This window comes from Giraffa tippelskirchi, chromosome 5 (assembly GCF_054371585.1).
Source record: "Giraffa tippelskirchi isolate mGirTip1 chromosome 5, T2T-mGirTip1v1.2.pri, whole genome shotgun sequence".
Taxonomy (NCBI): Eukaryota; Metazoa; Chordata; class Mammalia; order Artiodactyla; family Giraffidae; genus Giraffa; species Giraffa tippelskirchi.
In genome coordinates, this window is record NC_137279.1 from 167,850,560 (window position 1) to 167,870,163 (window position 19,604).

General features: G+C 37.1%; 1 protein-coding gene and 1 non-coding gene across 7 annotated transcripts in view; both read right to left on the minus strand.

Moving 5' to 3' along the window:
• The window catches only part of LOC145504461 (sterol carrier protein 2), a 112,534-nt gene that overhangs the window by 42,515 nt on the left and 50,415 nt on the right, over positions 1–19,604 (minus strand). For all 6 annotated transcript variants that reach the window (XM_081485281.1, XM_081485286.1, XM_081485282.1 and 3 more), the window contains 4 exons: positions 15,524–15,610; positions 11,340–11,490; positions 10,093–10,240; positions 987–1,094 (listed from right to left, as the gene is read on the minus strand). In XM_081485281.1, coding sequence (XP_081341407.1) covers positions 987–1,094; positions 10,093–10,240; positions 11,340–11,490; positions 15,524–15,610 — 494 coding nt within the window. The remainder of the gene's footprint in view (positions 1–986; positions 1,095–10,092; positions 10,241–11,339; positions 11,491–15,523; positions 15,611–19,604) is intronic.
• Positions 14,881–14,987, minus strand: LOC145508024 (U6 spliceosomal RNA). The gene has a single exon (XR_014055294.1). It is a non-coding gene; the product is annotated as a U6 spliceosomal RNA (small nuclear RNA).

A 19,604-nucleotide genomic window follows, 5' to 3' on the forward strand; every position in this document is an offset into this window, starting at 1 on the left:
AGAGCAAACACTAAAAAAATGAGAAAAGGAAATAATTCAATAGAAGAGAGAAAATAAAATACTAAAAAATATTCAGTTAATAACAAGATAGTATGAAAGAGAGAAAAGAAGCAAAGAACAGACAGAACAGAAAACAAATAGTAAGTGGTGCATTATACTACAATTGTATGTGCCTGTCTACATATTTCTCTCTTACACTCTATGTATACTAATTTTTGTTACTATTTTATAAGATTACCTAACTTGAGTGATAAATAGAAATAAACCAAAATTAATTGCTGAAATAAATACACTATAAATTCTAATTCTTCTCTATTTTGGAATTTCTGATAATTTATAAAATTTTACTTAATACATAAGACAGTATAAAAAATATAAAACTTACTTGTCTTCATAAAATAAATCTCAGAATTTTAGTGCTAAGCTATTTCGGAAAACACTTTGTACAATTTCTTCATTTCACAATTAAGGAAACTAAGAGTCAGAGTGACTGACTAATCATTAACAATTGAAAATTAATCAAAAGAGTCACATGGCCAGTTAGTAGTAGAGCCATAGTAAAATTCTTATAACTTTTAGACCAGTTCTCTCAAGAGAAAAAAATTTCTATACAACACCAACCACATATGCAACTATATGTAAATAATGTGCTTATTTCAGATGATCCTATCTAGCAGATTTAGCAGTATCCCTATTTGGAAACACCTTGTTAATTAAGTTGTACATCTACTTTAAAATAATCAGACTTTTAAAAAATGCCTTTTGTTGAACTTAGAGTTTCAACTAATTCAAATTCTCAACAATTAATCAAGATTTTTGAACTATACTATACTTAACAAAAATTGAAAATATTATAGTTAAATAATCATTTAAAACACTGCATACCAAACTCAGAGAATAAAATCATTCACTTAAATCAATGACCAAACCATTCACACTTATGTTAAAAATGATTTAAAAATTATGAAATCTATGTGTATCATTACCTGTAGCTCCAAGTGGGTGCCCCTTTGAAATTAATCCACCGCTAGGATTTATGACCCATTTTCCTCCATAAGTATTATCTTCTCTTTCAACCAGTTTTCCACCTTGACCTACAGAAGGAAAAATAATATTCACAAATGTGAAAACTAACACTGGGATAAATGATATGTTTGGGTTTTTTTAACTTATGGATAGCCAAGAATTTCTTGGACCAAACATTTCTTGATGGCTCAAACTAACATCAAATTGACATAAGCACTTCTAAAAGTGAGGTAATAAATATTGAGTAATAAACGCTTATATTTTCAGAACATTTCCTGCATGAAACAAAGCTTCTGTTAGTTCCTAAGAGCTCTCTGCTTCCAAAATTGCTCTTAATAAAACAGAGATTCAGAGAACCATAAGACAAACACTGAAATAGATACAATAACTATAAAATAATACTAGGTTTAAAAGTTCATAATTTTGCCAAAATGTATTCATTCCCATTTTCAACTGTACATTACATGCTATATAAATATTCTTAGTAAACAACAGTGAGGAGAGAGGAGAGAGAGAGAAAAAAAAAGAGCACTTTCATGAAATAAAATGGCTGAAAACACTGTTAAGCATAATACAAGCTTAAAAGAAAAAAATTACATCACATGCTTGGCAGCCTCAACATTCTTATCAATTCTGTGGTCATTCATCCAGGTGGTTAAGAAGTAAACAAAAATGCATGTATAATATAAAATATTCTTCCAGATGATATTTCTGGTAATGAGAGGTGAAACATGTCCAAATAATGATGATAATGGTGATGCTACCAGAGGCATCTAATAGCTTTTGATGGTAGTTCAGACCGTAAAGAATCTGCCTGCAGCGCAGAAGAGCTGGGTTCAGTCCCTGGGTTGGGAAGATTTCCTGAAGAAGGAAACAGCAACCCACTCCAGTACGCCTGGAGAATTCCATGGAGAGAGGAGCCTAGTAGGCCACAGTCCATGGGGTCACAAAGAGTCGGACATGACCAAGCGACTAACATACACACAATCATTTATTTATATATTTATTTTTGGTTGTGCTGGGTCTTTGCTGCTGCACAGCTTTTTCTCTGGTTGCTGCATAAGAAGGCCAGCATGGCTATCTTAATCAGATAAAAGAGACTTATAGACAAAGAATATAACCAGAGATAAAGTAGAATACTCGATAATGAAAAAAAAAAAAACCTCAACAGGAAGACGTAAAAACCATAAATAACAGAGCCTCAAAATAAAAAAAGCAAATATTGATAAAATTAAAAAAAGAGATAGCTCTACAATTGTAGTACAACTATAGTAGGAGATTCTAACACCCCTCTCTCAGCAAGTGATAGAGCAAGTCTAATAAATTAGTGGAGACATAGAAGATCTGAAAAGTCCTACAAATCATCTTGATTTAACTGACATATATAGAACACTATATCTAACAATCTCGAAGTCACCATTATTTTTCAAGTGCATGTAAGTTCACCAATACATACCATGTACTGAGCCATAAAATAAATTTCAATTAGTTTAAAAGGATCAAAACCAAATAAAGCATAATCTCTGACTACAACAAAATTATAATAGAAAGCAACATGATACCTATGAAAATTCAAAATCCTTAGATACTAAACAACTCATCTCTAAATAGTTTACAGGTCAAGGACAAAATTAGACATTAAAGAGACATTTTAAATATTTTGAACTAAATGACAATGGATATGAAAAATCTGTGGACTTTTTGTAGAAACAATAAATGCTGAAGAGGGTGCGGAGAAAAGGGAACACTCTTACACTGTTGGTGGGAATGCAAACTAGTATAGCCACTATAGAGAACAGTGTGGAGATTTCCTAAAAAACTGAAAATAGAACTGCCATATGACCCAGCAATCCCACTGCTGGGCATACACACCAAGGAAACCAGAAATGAAAGAGACATGTGTACCCCAATGTTCCTTGCAGCACTGTTTACAATAGCTAGGACATGGAAGCAACCTAGATGTCCATCAGCATATGAATGGATAAGAAAGCTGTGGTACATATACATGATGGAATATTACTCAGCTATTAAAAAGAAAGCATTTGAATCAGTTCTAATGAGGTGGATGAAACTGGAGCCTATTATATGGAGTGAAGTAGTCAGAAAGAAAAACACCAATACATTATATTAACGCATATATGTGGAATTTAGGAAGATGGTAATGATGACTCTATATGTGAGACAGCAAAAGAGACACAGATGTAAAGAACAGACGTTTGGACTCTGTGGGAGAAGGTGAGGGTGGGATGATTTGAGAGAAAAGCATTGAAACATATATATTACTATATGTGAAATGGAATGCCAGTCCAGGTTCAATGCATGAGACAGGGCACTCAGGGCCAGGGCATTGGGATGACCCTGAGGGATGGGATGCAGAGGGAGATGGGAGGGGTTCAGGATGTGGGATACATGTACACCCATGGTTGATTCATGTCAATGTATGGCAAAAACCACTATAATACTATAATTAGCCTCCAATTAAAATAAATAAATAAAATTTTTTAAATACCTGTGGAATGTAGCTAAAATACTGCTCAGAGAAAAACACATAGCTTTACATACTACATTAGAAATGGAGAAAGATTGAAAATAAATCATCTGTCATAAGAAACTTAAAAAAATTTAAAAAGTCAAAGTAAACCCAAGGTAAATTAAAGGAGGGAAATAATGAAAAGCAGAGATCAGTGAAATAGAGGGGAGAAAAAGACAACAACAAAGTCAAAAGCCAAACCTTTCTAAAGCTCAACAAAATTGGCAAACCTCTAGGTAGGCAGATGAAGGAAAAAAAAGAGAAAGAACAAAAAACATCAACATCAGGAATAAAAAAAAGTAACCATGGATTCTATAGAAATTAAAAGGATAATAACAGAACACTTTGAACAACTTCAGCTGACAAATCTGACTACTTAAATGAAATAAACAACTTTTTTGAAAAAAAATGTATCTTACCAAAATTAGTAGACACAGGAAGAAACAAAAAATATAAATATGCCTGTCTCTATTAATAAATATTAATTTGTTGAAAACATACTGCCAAAGAAAACTTTAAACTGCTTGATTATACCAGTAAATTCTTATGAAATAGTCAAAGAAGAACTAACATTAATCTTACACAAACAATTTCAGAAAATACAGAATGAGTGACCACTGCTCAATTTATTTTCCGAGATCAGCATAAAACAACTTGGAAAAGAAAACTACAGATAAATATACTTCATGAATGTATAAGCAACTATTATTCACAAAATACTAGTAAACTGAATCTAACAATATATTAAAAGGTTAAATAATATAACCAAGTAGGATTAACCCCAGAAACACAAGGTTAATTTAACATTTGAAATCAATCAATGTAATTCATGTCAACAAAATAAAGGACAAAACCCATATGATCATTTTAATAGATGCAGAAGAATTTTTTTAAATCCAACACCCCTTCATGATTAAAAAAAAAAAAAAACTCAGCAAACTAAGAACAGTAGGTAACTTTCTCAATATGATACATGGCATCTGCTACTGCTAAGCCGCTTCAGTCGTGTCCGACTCTGTGCGACACCATAGACGGCAGCCCACCAGGCTCCCCCGTCCCTGGGATTCTCCAGGCAAGAACGCTGGAGTGGGTTGCCATTTCCTTCTCCAATGCATGAAAGTGAAAAGTGAAAGTGAAAGTGAAGTCGCTCAGTCGTGTCCGACTCTTAGCGACCCCCTGGACTGCAGCCCACCAGGCCCCTCCGTCCATGGGATTTTCCAGGCAAGAGTACTGGAGTGGGGTGCCATTGCCTTCTCCGTATATGGCATCAACAACAGCCAAAAAACAAAAACAAAACAACAACAACAACAACAAAAAAAAAACTGTGGCTAACATACATAATGGTAAAAGGTTAAACTGTATCTGCTGAGATCAGGACCAAGGTAATGATGCCCACTTTCACTACTTCTATTCAATGTGATACTAAAGCTCACAGTCATTGCAATAAGGTAAGAAAAAATAAAAATATCAGAAAGGAAGATGCAAAACTGTCACTGGCAAATGGCATGATTGTTTACATAGAAAAATCACTCATAATCTGCAAAATAACTACTAGAATAAATGGATTTAGCAAAGTCACAGTTTACAAGCTTTTTTCCAGTCAATTGCATTCTCTCATACTATCAGCAAATATTGGAAAATGAAAGTTAAAATCACACCAAAAATCATTGGAATTTTAATTCCAAGGAATAAACCTAACAAAAGACCCATACTGAAAACAAGAAGTATCCTGTTAGAAGCTAAAGGAGAGCTAAATGAATGGAAACATAAACACATATAATGGTTTAGAAGAGTTAACACTATTAAGATGACAATTCTCTCTAAATGAATCTAGTTCAGTTCAGTTCAGTCGCTCAGTCGTGTCCGACTCTTTGCGACCCAATGGACTGCAGCACGCCAGGCTTCCCTGTCTATCACCAACTCCCAGAGCTTGCTCAAACTCATTTCCATCAAGTCAGTGATGACATCCAACCATCTCATCCTCTGTTGTCCCCTTCTCCTCCTGCCGTCAATCTTTGCCAGCATCAGGGTCTTTTCCAATGAGTCAGTTCTTCACATGAGATGATCAAGGTATTGGAGCTTCAGCTTCAGCATCAGTCCTTCTAAAGAATATTCAGGACTGATTTCCTTTAGGATTGACTGGTTTTATCTCCTTGCAGTCCAAGGAACTTCAGGAGTCTTCTCCAACACCACAGTTCAAAAGCATCATTTCTTTGGCACTCAGCCTTTTTTATTGTCCAGCTCTCACATCCACATATGACTACTAGAAAAACCATAGCTTTGACTAGACAGACCTTTGTCAGCAAAGTAATATCTCTGCTTTTTAATATGCTGTCTAGGTTTGTCATAGCTTTCTTCCAAGGAGCAAGCATCTTTTAATTTCATGGCTGCAGTCACCATCTACAGTGATTTTGGAGCCCAAGAAAATAAAGTCTGTCATGGTTTCCATTGTTTCCCATCTATTTGCCATGAAGTGATGGGAACAGATGCAAGACTCAATAAAATCACAATGAAAATTCCAGCAAGCTTTTTACTTTATAGAAATTGACAAACTAATTCTGATATGTACATGGTGATGCAAAGGACCTAAAATAAGCAAAGGACCTAAAATGATTTCTAAAAAGAACAAAGATGGAGAACTTATCCTATCTAATAGAGTAGAATAAACACAGTAGCCAAAAATAATTTGATATTGGTGAAAGATAGACATGAAGATCAATGGAACAGAAGATAGAATCCAAAAATGGATCCTCATGTATATGGCAATTTTTGACAAAGGTGCCAAAGCAATTCAACGGAGAGAAAAGTCATTCCAATAAATGGTGCTGAATATGAGTATAGGAATAAAAAGAATAGTATCAACCTTTAACTTATACCAAACATAAGAACTGACTCAAAATAGGTCATATACTTCAAAGTAAAATTGAAAACTATAGAAACCCTAGAATAAAAACAGAAGACAATATTTACAATCTTGAGGTAGACAAGTTTCTTAGAATATAAAAAGCCTGAACCATTAAAAAATTGATTAAAGTGAATTTAGCAAAGTCACAGGATACAAAATCAAGACACAGAAATTACTTGCATTCCCATATACTAACAATGAAAAATAAGAAAGAGAAATTAATGAATCAATCCCATTCACCATTGCAACAAAAGAATAAAATATCTAAGAATAAACCTACCTAAGGAGACAAAAGAACTGTACACAGAAAGTTATAAAACACTGATGAAAGAAATTAAAGACAACATAAACAGATGGAGATATTTCCACGTTCCTGGATAGGAAGAATCAATCTTGTGAAAATGACTATACTACCAAACACAATCCATAGATTCAATGCGATCCCTATCAAATTACCAACGGCATTTTTCACAGAACTAGAACAAAAACTTTCACAATTCATATGGAAACACGAAAGATCCCAAATAGCCAAAGCAATCTTGAGAAAGAAGAATGGAGCTGGAAGAATCAGCCTTCCCGACTTCAGATTATACTACAAAGCTACAGTCATCAAGACAGTATGGTACTGGCACAAAAACAGAAATATAGACCAATGGAACAAGATGGAAAGCCCAGAAATAAACCCATGCACCTATAAGTACCTTATTTTTCACAAAAGAGGCAAGAATATACAATGGGGCAAAGACAGCCTCTTCAATAAATGGTGCTGGGAAAACTGGACAGTTACATGTAAAAGAATGAAATTAGAACTCTTCCTAACACCATACACAAAGATAAACTCAAAATGGATTAAAGACCTAAATGTAAAAACAGAAAACATAGGCAGAACACTTGACATAAATCAAAGCAAGATCTTCTATGACCCACCTCCTACAGTAATGGAAATAAAAACAAAAGTAAACAAGTGGGACCTGCTTAAACTCAAAAGCTTTTGCACAGCAAAGGAAACTATAAGCAAGGTGAAAAGACAACCTTCAGAATGGGAGAAAATAATAGCAAATGAAACAACTGACAAAGGATTAATTTTCAAAATATACAAACAGCTCATACAACTCGGAAAAGGCAATGGCACCCCACTCCAGTCCTCTTGCCTGGAGAATCCCATGGACGGAGGAGCCTGGTAGGCTGCAGTCCATGGGGTTGCGAAGAGTTGGACACGACTGAGCGACTTCACTTTCACTTTTCACTTTCATGCACTGGAGAAGGAAATGGCAACCCATTCCAGTATTCTTGCCTGGAGAATCCCAGGGATGGCAGAGCCTGGTGGGCTGCCATCTGTGGGGTCACAAAGAGTCAGTCATGACTGAAGCGACTTAGCAGCAGCATACAACTCAACACCAGGAAAACAAACAACCTAATCAAAAAGTGGGAGAAGACCTAAATAGACATTTCTCCAAAGAAGACATACAGATGGCTAACAAACACATGAAAAGATGCTCAACATCGCTCATTATTTGAGAAGTGCAAATCAAACCCACAATAAGATATCACCTCACACCAGTCAGAATCAGTTCAGTCGCTCAGTCATGTCTGACTCTCTGCGACCCCATGAATCGCAGCACGCCAGGCCTCCCTGTCCAACAGCAACTCCCAGAGTTTACCCAAACCCATGTCCATCGAGTCGGTGATGCCATCCAACCATCTCATCCTCAATGGCCATCATCAAAAAGCCTACAAACAATAAATGCTGGAGAGGGTGTGGAGAAAAGGGAACCCTCTTGCACTGTTGATGGGAATATAAACTGATATAGTCACTTTGGAAGACGGTATGCAGATTCCTTAAAAAACTAGGCATAAAACCACCATATGACCCAGTAATCACACTCCTAGGCATATACCCTGAGGAAATTAAAATCGAAAAAGACACAGGTACCCAATATTCACTGCAGCACTATTTACAATAGCTAGAACATGGAAGCAACCTAGATGTCCATCGACAGATGAATGGATAAAGAAGTTGTGGTACATATACACAATGGAATATTACTCAGCCATAAAAAGGAATGCATTTGAGTCAGTTCTAATCGGTGGATGAACCTAGAGCCTAGAGTGAAGTAATTCAGAAAGAGAAAGATAACTATGGTATACTAACGCATGTATGTGGAATCCAGAAGTGAAAAGTGAAAGTGAAGTCACTCAGTCGTGTCCGACTCTTTGCGACCCCATGGACTGTAGCCTACCAGGTTCCTCCATCCATGGAATTTTCCAGGCAAGAATACTGGAGTGGATTGCCATTTCCTTCTCCAGGAGATCTTCCCGATCCAGGGATTGAACCCAGGTCTCCCGCATTATAGGCAGATGCTTTACCATCTGAGCCACAAGCGAATCTAGAAAGATGGTACCAGTGAATTTATTTACAAGGCAGCAATGGAGAAACAGACATAGAGAACAGATTTATGAACACAGGGAGAAGGGAGGAGAGGGTGAGATGCATGGAGAGAGTAACATGGAAACTTACCTTACCATATGTAAAATAGATAGCCCATGAGAATTTGCTATATGTCTCAGGGAACTCAAACAGGGGCTCTGTATCAACCTAGAGGGGTGGGATGAGAAGGGAGATGGGAGGGAGGTTCAAGAGGGAGGGGATATATGTATACCTATGGCTGATTCATGTTGATGTTTGACAGAAAACAATAAAATTCTATAAAGCAATTATCCTTCAATTAAAAAATAAATAAATCTTTAAAAATTGATTAAAATATATGTAACTGATAATCAAAACTTTTAAAATTTGTCCTGCAAGAGACATAATTAATAAAACAAAAAGGCAGCCAGTGCAGTAACAAAGACCTAGAACAGCCAAAAATGTAAAATAAAACAATAGACAAGCCACAGACTGGGAGAAAAAGTTCACAGCCCAGATATGTCAGACACATTACTTGTATCCAGAATATACATTTATATAAATTTTACACCACAATAAAGAAGAAACCTAACCCAATAATCAAAGGGCAAAAGATCTGAACAAACACTTCACAAAAGATACATGAAATATCAACAAACACAAGAAAAGATGCTCAACATCATTAGTAATCAGGGATAAGCAAATTAAAACGAAAATAAAAATATCACTATATAGTCTCCTGAATGGTTCAGATTTTAAAAACTGACCACATCAAGTGTTGACAAGAACATGAAGCAAATAAAATCTCACATAGTGCTAGTAGCAGTAGAAAATGGTACAACCACTTTAGAAACAAAAAGAAAAAAACCTCCAGATCCCAACTAGTCTTCTCATTTTCCGTTCTGCAGGTCTTTGTTCAAACACATCTGAAATACCTATAAGTACATAAGTGATTTTTTAATCTTTTTTTTTTTACTTAACAGTGTATTATAAGTATCCTTGATTACATAAATCAAATCATTTATATATTCTGTCATCTCATCTGGTACTGTCCAAGACTACAATTCTAAAAGTCCAGCATTAAGAGACACTACAGTCACTCAGCATAGTGTAGCAGAGCCAACAGAGAAGAGAAATCAATTAGTGAATTATTTTGCTTCAATGATGAAAGTGAAATTTTCTCAGTGAAACGTAGTAAGTTAATCTGCAACTCAGAGATATTACCTTCTGGACACAGCCCCAGTGCTTCATAAGTAATAAGTTCATTGCTAGAAAAGCAATCATGAAGTTCTATTACGTCAATGTCACTTGGTCTCAGGCCAGATTTCTCATAGCACTTTCTGGCAGCTTCTTTACTCATATCAAAACCAATCTAAAACCAAAATCATATATAAATAAATTAAAGGTATCAAAACTTGGACTTTCATGTAAGGATTATAAAAGATTAATACATGTATAACCTTTACAGTTGAGGATTGTCCATAAATATTGAAATCTCAGTTAATTCTGTATTATACAGAAAGTCCAAATAAAATATCCAGGAGAGACAATGGACATACACACTAAATTCTGTAGTATAAAGAACAGAATTTTAAATCAGGTATATAAAAAGGATTTATAATTCCTCATGCCATATCCAGTGCTGTTACAAAACTCTGTCAAACCACAATATATAGTCGTGGTAGATTGAAGAGATTTATCAAGAGACTATTATGATTCACTGAAAAATATGGGTGAATTTCTACATGAAAATAAACAATCTTCTTTTATCAACAGAAGATCATGTAGGATTCAAATCATTTTTCCAATATTCATGCTCTTAACACCCCTTAACATGCAAACTCAACTTTCCCAACCAATAAAATTGTAATATAATGGAAAATGTACTGCAATTGGAAAACCTAAGTCCTACCTCTACCACACCCTATCTTGGGCAACTTACAGAAACATTTCAAACTTCAAGGCATTATTATAAAGTCGTTTTATAAACTCTAATGTAAACCATATGCTTATATACATGTGTGTTCATAATGCATATTTTTATATGTTTATATGTATATATGTACGTATTTTCAAATACTCAACCTAGAGTTCTAGGTCAGAATTCTCATTTTCTTTTACTTCCTCCATTTTTGTACTCAATCTGCAGTCAGAATTTTCAAAGTGCTAAGGGTCAAAAAGTTCCTCAAAACATCCTTGGTTTTTTGGTTTTTTTTTTAATTCTATAAGACTAGAGTTCTGGGCATATTTAATCATTCCAAAATTTTTAAAAATAGAACACTAGTTAGTTAGAAGTGCATGTGTTCTCATAAGTGATTTTCCCTTAGATTCTTAAATGATAGGTTACAATACTGAATTTTCTAGACCAATTTTTTTCAAGTAAATAAACTTTCAGAGCTGATGACATGATGTCACTTTGAAATTTTTAAAAAGAAATCCAACTGATTAATAAAACAGAATCTCAGACACACCATTTTAATAATGCTTTTTCCTTCAAATGAGCTTGGCGTATCAGTCACCATCTCTTGAACCAAAATTTCCACAGCTCTGGACTTCAGGTCATGCTTCTTTACAAATGCTTCACTAGCCAAAACTGCTGCGGCAGCGCCATCTGAAGTGGGACTAAGAGGAGGTAAAAACAGTTACTGATATCCTGTTCACTTCAGTCCTAGGATTTCAGACTAGGAGTTCTTACAATATGGAAAGACAGGCAGGGAGGGTATGCTTGCTGGTCACTGGACTGTCCTAATAATACCTGTAGTTAAAAATTACACATGCTTCCCACCTGAAGATTGAACTTCTAGCAAGAATTTAAAGGCTGCCGATCACTGCTTAGACTCGATGGGTCTCTCTCCAAAAGTTCATATTCCAAAGAATTCCAGATTTGCCTTTGCAGATACATAAGGTATTTTCTGATGACTTCTGAGGAGTCCACAAAGTTATTTCTAAACTAATATAATAAAGATTTTACTCTAGGCCTAACTAGCTCCAACTTTGTTATCTCTCAAATAATCGGTCCTGAAATCCTTTAGAAAAATGGGAAATGATGGATAGAAGATACCAGAAAATGCATGGTTTGGTTAAGACTTTTGTGATCTCCTTAAGGAGAGATAAGAAAGACTTCCTCAGTGATCAATGCAAAGAAATACAGGAAAATAATAGAATGGAAAAGACTAAAGATTCCTTCAAGAAAATTAGAGATACCAAGGGAACATCTCATACAAAGTTGGGCACAATAAAGGACAGAAATGGTATGGACCTAACAGAAGCAGATGATATTAAGAAGAGGTGGCAAGAATACACAGAAGAACTATACAAAAAACATCTTCATGACCCAGATAATCACAATGATGTGATCATTCACCTAGAGCCAGACATCCTGGAATGTGAAGTCAAGTGGGCCTTAGAAAGCATCACCACAAACAAAGCTAGTGGAGGTGATGGAATTCCAGTTGAGCTATTTCAATCCTAAAAGATGATGCTGTGAGAGTGCTGCACTCAATATGCCAGCATATTTGGAAAACTCAGCAGTGGCCACAGAACTGGAAAAGGTCAGTTTTCATTCCAATCCCAAAGAAAGGCAATACCAAAGAATGCCCAAACTACCACACAATCGCACACATCTCACACACTAGCAAAGTAATGTTCAAGATTTTCCAAGCCAGGCTTCAACAGTTCATAAACCATGAAATTCCAGATGTTCAACCTGGATTTAGAAAAGGCAGAGGAACTAGAAATCAAATTGCCAACCTCTCCTGGATCATCGAAAAAGCAAGAGTTGCAGAAAAACATCTGCTGCTGCTACTAAGTCGCTTCAGTCGTGTCTGACTCTGTGGGACCCCATAGACGGCAGCCCACCAGGCTCCCCCGTCCCTGGGATTCTCCAGGCAAGAACACTGGAGTGGGTTGCCATTTCCTTTTCCAATGCACGAAAGTGAAAAGTGAAAGTAAAGTCGCTCAGTCGCGTCCGACTCTTCGCGACCCCATGGACTGCAGCCTACCAGGCTCCTCCGTCCATGGGATTTTCCAGGCAAAGAGTACTGGAGTGGGGTGCCATTTCCTTCTGCTGTATTTACTATGCCAAGCCTTTTACTGTGTGGATCACAACAGACTGTGGAAAATTCTTCAAGAGATGGGAATACCAGAGCACCTGACCTGCCTCCTGAGAAATCTGTAAGCAGGTCAAGAAGCAACAGTTAGAACTGGAGCTGGAACAACAGACTGGTTCCATCGGGAAAGGAGTATGTCAAGGCTGTATATTGTCACCTTGCTTATTTAAATTATTTGCAGAGTACATCATGCGAAATGCTGGGCTGGATGAAGCACAAGCTGGAATTAAGATTGCTGGGAGAAATATCAATAACCTCAGATATGCAGATGACACCACCCTTATGGCAGAAAGCAAAGAGGAACTAAAGAGCCTCTTGATGAAAGTGAAAGAGGAAAGTGAAAAAGCTGGCTTAAAACTCAACATTCAGAAAACTAGGATCATGGCATCCAGTCCCATCACTTCATGGCAAATAGATGGGGAAATAATGGAAACAGTGAGAAACTTTACTTTCTTGGGCTCCAAAATCACTACAGATGGTGACTGCAGCCATGAAATTAAAAGATGCCTGCTCCTTGGAAGAAAAGCTATGACCAACCTAGACAGCATATTAAAAAGCAGAGACATTACTTTGCCAACAAAGGTCCATCTAGTCAAAGCTATGGTTTTTCCAGTAGTCATGTACGGATGTGAGAATTGGACTATAAAGGAAGGTGAATGTATAAAGTTCTTCGGAACTGATGTTTTTGAACTGTGGTGTTGGAGAAGACTCTTGAGAGTCCCTTAGACTGCAAGGAGATCCAACTAGTCAATCGTAAAGGAAATCAGTCCTGAATATTCACTGGAAAGGCTGATGCTGAAGCTGAAACTCCAGTACTTTGGCCACTTTGATGTGAAGTGGCCAAAGATCAAATACTTTGATATGAAGAACTGACTCATTGGAAAAGACCCTCCCTGACGCTGGCAAAGATTGAAGGCGGGAGAAGGGAATGACAGAAAATGAGATGGTTGGATAGCATCACCAACTTGATGGACCTGAGTTTTAGTAAGCTCTGGAAGTTGGTGATGGACAGGGAAGCCTGGCATGCTGCAGTCCATGGGGTTGCAAAGAGTCAGACATGACAGAGCAACTGAACTGATCTCAAAATAGGCCTTCTCCTTACAGCAGGCTGTGAAGGAAGGTAGCAAATACAAGAAGCTTTCTCTGAGTTGAAAGTGAAAGTGAACATCACTCAGTCGTGTCCAACTCTTTGCGACCCTATGGGCTATACAGTCCATGGAATTCTCCAGGCCAGAATACTGGAATGGGTAGCCTTTCCCTTCTCCAGCAGAACTTCCCGACCCAGGAATCGAACCAGGGACTCCTGCATTGCATGTGGATTCTTTACCAACTGAGCTATCAGGGAAGCCTTCTCTGAGTTGAGCTGTACTTTAAAAATGGGCATGAGACAAGGGCTCAGGGCCGGGGCAATGGGATGACCCAGAGGGATGGGATGGGGAGGGAGGTGGGTGGGGGGTCCAGGAAGGGGAACACATGTAAACCCATGGCTGATTCATGTCAATGTATGGCAAAAACTATTACAATATTGTAAAGTAATTAGCCCCCAACTAAAATAAATAAATTTATAAAAAAAAAAAAATAAAGTATATAACTAGTAACAACCTGCTGTATAGCATAGGCAATTCTACTCAATACTCTGTAATGCCCTATATGGGAGAAGAATATAAAAATTAAATAAAAAGAAAGGATATAAAAAAAAAAAAAATGGGCAGATCCTTATACTGCAATAGATCGAAATGAACACCACTTGTTTACTTGCATCCCAGCCAGGATCTCCAGGACACATCCAGGTGATTTTTTTGTGTGTGTGTGAAAAAGTGCTTCTCATTTTTTCTTTTTTTTTTTTTAATTTATTTATTTTAGTTGGAGGCTAATTACTTTTCAATATTGTAGTGGTTTTTGCAAAAATATGGAATGCTTCACGAATTTGTGTGTCATCCTTGCGCAGAGGCCATGCTAATCTTCTCTGTATCATTCCAATTTTAGTATATGTGCTGCCGAAGCGAGCACACAGCCAGCTGATTATCAAACACAGGTAGGAGCTATGCAATACTAACTCAGTTTTCTAGGAGACAGATAATGTCAAGCAATTTTCAAGATGGGGCTACTATCATTATTAGAGCTACGATTTTTGTCTTGTTTTACCTTTATTCTTATTTACTATAATTGAGTAAAATTTCCTACAGTAGAAATATACAACAGAGGAAATGAAATGATCAAGGGAAAAATCTTTGTATTCCACAGGCATCACAAGCCTCATTTAAATAAATAAACACTATTAGAACAGAGTAGGTAGAAGGCATGAGAGAAGGAAGTAAGATATATAATTTTCAAAGAGAAAAGACAGCCTGTCTCTAGACAAGAACAGAAAGTAAGGGTGCTAATTCCAGTGTAAGGACTATACTTAGGAGTTCTATACATAGGAGTTCTATAAAAGCACATACAGACACAGATATATCCAGATACAGAGCCTAAGGTTACCAAGGGGTGGGAGTGAGGGAGAAGGGATAGTATTTCTATTGAATATTAAAATGTGTTTTTCTTACCAACATTGTAGGATAGTCAAAAAGTCAAAAATTTTTCGAGACGTCATCACTTCATCTAAGCTGTACTCCTTTTGGAATTGGGAATACCTAAATATATAAAATAAATAGTTACAGAATGCGGGGTAGCAATTTCAATTTTTGTTGAAAATGTTCTGGTTTAGAAGTTAAGGAGAGATTAATATGGAAATATTCTTTTCAAAAAAGAAAAACAGGCTTTCATCAATCATTTCTAAATAAGTAATTTGAATTAATTTTTAAAATTCCTAACTCCAAAATACCACGTTATATAATAAAAATTATGTCTAATTTCTGTCCTGGATTTTTAGCATGGAAATTCTGAAACCCTTGGAATTTCCTAAGTAACAAGGAGTGCGTTTGTTATGCTAATTAGGTGACTTTCATGGGTCCCCTTGTTAGCTGGGGGATAAGAAAGGGATGAGGCAGAGGCCTGGTCACCAGAAAGACCACCCATGCCAACACAGGATTTGGACTTTTGAGCCAGTGTGACCCCTAGGCAAAAAAGGGACAGTTAGAGATCAAGTTCATAAAGTGGCCAATGATTTAATGGAGTATGCCTATATAATGAAACCCCAATGAAAACTCAATGGACATGAATTTGAGCAAACTCCAAGAGATAGGGAAGGACAGGGAAGCCTGGAGTGCTGCAGTCCATGGGGTCACAAAGAGTAAGACATGACAGCGACTGAACAACAACAAATGAAAACTCTGGACACTGAAGCTTGGTGAAGCCCTCTGGTTGGTGAGTACCTTCATATACCAGGATGGTGATGTGCTCTGACACCACGGGAAGAGGGCATGGAAGCTCTGCACTAGGAACCTTCCCAGACCTCACCTTACGTGCCTCTTCTTTTGGCTGTTCCTCAGTTAAGTGAAGTGAAGTGAAAGTCGTTCAGTCATGTCCAACTTTGCGATGCCATGGACTATACTGTCCATTGAATTCTCCAGACCAGAATATTGGAGTGGGTAGCCTTTCCCTTCTCCAGGGGCTCATCCCAACCCAGGGATCACACCCAGGTCTTCCTCATTGCAGGTGGATTCTTTACCAGCTGAGCCACCAGGGAAACCCAAGGGATAGTGGGTAGCCTATCCCTTTCTCCAGGGGATCTTCCTGACCCAGGAATCAAATCGGCATCTCCTGCATTGAAGGCAGATTCTTTATCAGCTGAGCTAACAGGGAAATCCCTTTATGATAATACTCTAACTGTAAGTACATACAGTACTTTTCTTCCCTTGTGGCTTCCCTTGTGGCTCATCTGGTAAAGAATCCACCTACAATGTGAGAGACCTGGGGTTCGATCCCTGGGTTCCCTTGTGGCTCAGTGGGTAAAGAATCCACCTACAATGCGGGAGATCTGGGTTCGATCCTGGGCTGGGAAGATCCCCTGGAGAAGAGAAAAGCTACCCACTACACAGTCCATGGAGTCACAAAGAGTCAACACGACTGAGCGACTTTCACTTCACAGTACTTTTCTGGGTTCTGTGAGTCATTCTACTGAATTATCAGACATGAGAGGATCATGGGAATCCCTGAATTAATAGTCACGTGGTCAAAATGGCAGGTGGCCTGGGGGCCCTATTCAGACTGCCATCTAACATGAAGGCAGTCTTGTGAAGTCTTAATTCATAGTTGTGTGTGTATTAACTCCAGGTGGTTAGTACCAAAATTAAATTGTAATACATCCAGCCGACGTCAGACCAGTTGGAGAATTACAAAAATACTAGTTCCTTAAAAGTAAAACTAAATGACTTGCAATTCAGTCAACTTTTGTGGTAATGACATTATATAACTACATTTAATAAAGGCTAATGGAGTTCCTAAATAAATGTACAGGGTCTTTAATAAAATGTCTACATTTTTCAAAACATATTTCCTTTCTGATTACTGCAAAGAAGAAACTTATTTTTACCCCGTTTGATGCATCTAACAATATAATAAAATGGTTTCAGAAATTGCTCTGGCAAAAACAAACAGACACAGTAGGGGAGTTTCCAAAAGCAAAATCCAACTGTTGTGAAAGTTAACAAGCAATTCCAGTGTTTAGAAACAAAGCCCATGTAACTCAGATCTGCATGCTACTGTCTATACCTTTGCTTCTAAAGTTAACTTTGTCCATCACCAACTTTCAAAAAAGGACTTTATTCAAGCCAGATCCTGTACTAGACAATGGGGATATGGACACAGTCCCTACTCTCAAGGAGCTTATAGTCTGAACCCACAGCAATAAAAACACCATTCTAGTATGATAAATGCCATGATAGAAATGTTATACAAGGTGCCATGGGAGCATCAGGATACACATCAAACCCAGATACCAAGGGGCTTCCTTTCCAAGGTTGCAAATAAGAGGAAGTGGGAGACAGAGAATTCCTGGCAAAAAGGTCAGCACATGGGGCAGGAGACATGAACAGGATCAGATCATGAAAGTCCAGTATATAGCGTTTACATTTGATACTGAAAACAGTGAAGAACTTATAAAGGATATTAAGCTGGGGAGTGACATGACCAGATTTGCGTATCAGTAAGAAGGCTGTGGTATGGGAAAGAGACAGTTAAAAGGCATTACCAAAAGCAGGTAAATCAACTAAGAAATTAGAGCAATAAATAAGGCAAGAAATGACAAGGGTTTAAAATAGGAAATTAGAAGTGAAATATGAAGTGAACCAATGAATTCAAGAGATAGTAAAGGGACAGAATCACTAGGATTCCCTTCTTCTCTGCTCATCTGCATCTCATATGGGACAGTGAGGAAGAAGGATGACTTCTAGTTTTCTACCTTAAATCACTGGATATATGTCGATGTGATTCACCAAGAGGAAGAATGCTGAAGGAAAAACACTGTGGAGGGGAAATAGGAAATTCTGTGTGGACATGTTGACTGTGAGGCACCTATGGGACATCTAAACGAAGACAACTAGGAGAGAATTACAGACACAAGTCTGAAGGCTCAAGTGGCAGAAGCTACCCCTAACCCTATTATTTACTGATCACAGATTCTCACTGCCTTTAGGTGTTCTTATAATTTGTGAGGAAGCACTCGAGAATAGTTCTTAACTCAACCTTCTTAGAAATACATTACAAGGTATATCTAATGACTGATTAGCAAACACAGAATTATCTTTCTTCACTAGCCAAGCAAAATCTAGTGTAAGAAGTTAGCAACTGAAATAGAAGGCTATTCTTGGGCTGTTTCAATGAGTTCTAAATGATGAAGCTGAAATTTGAGATAATATTTGCCTATTCAACAGAATTAAGAACTTATAATACATAGCAGAGGATCCATGAGGACATGGAACTTATCCTTCTTGCTCACTACTATATCACTAGCAGCTTAAGGAGTGTCTTGCATATAGCAAGCTACTGAATACATATTAGCTGAGTGAATGAAATTCCTTTAGAAGAATGCTGTAATGAGTGGATAAATGACTGCCTGGTTAGGCAGGGAATTAAGTAAAAGAAAGACTTAGAAGCTTTGCTTCTCTGGGGAAAGTCAAGAGCTGAGCTTTGGAGCCTCAAAGCCAGGAACTACAGTACCGTCAATTCCTCAATATGTCCGTACAGTTCCTTACCTGTTTTGGGAAGTGACAAGGACTTTTAATGGTTCTCCAAATTCTGAGGACAAAGAAGTCAGTTATAGATCATATTTATGAGCTTAAGACAGCTCATCCTAACTACTATTCAGTAACAGCAAAGTTTGTTGAGCACATACTATGTTGCAATACTCTAATGGGTACTAAAGATACAAAAAAGATACAGAGATATAATCTCTGCTCAAGAACCATCATCCTCAGAGAAGAAAGATTTATAAATAAGATACAGTGTGATATGTTATAATAGAGGTATACAGATGGTACAGTGAAGCTTATGAGAAAAAATAATTATGACCAGAAGTTCTAAGAAAGTATTAGGAGAAGCAATGATACTTGGAATGGGACTTGATGAATAAGTAGATATTCATCAAACAAAAGAAAGACAGAAGGACATTCTGGGGAGAGCTAACACATAATTAAAAACACAGAAACAAGCACTACATAGTACACTTAGGAAATACCAAGTAATCTG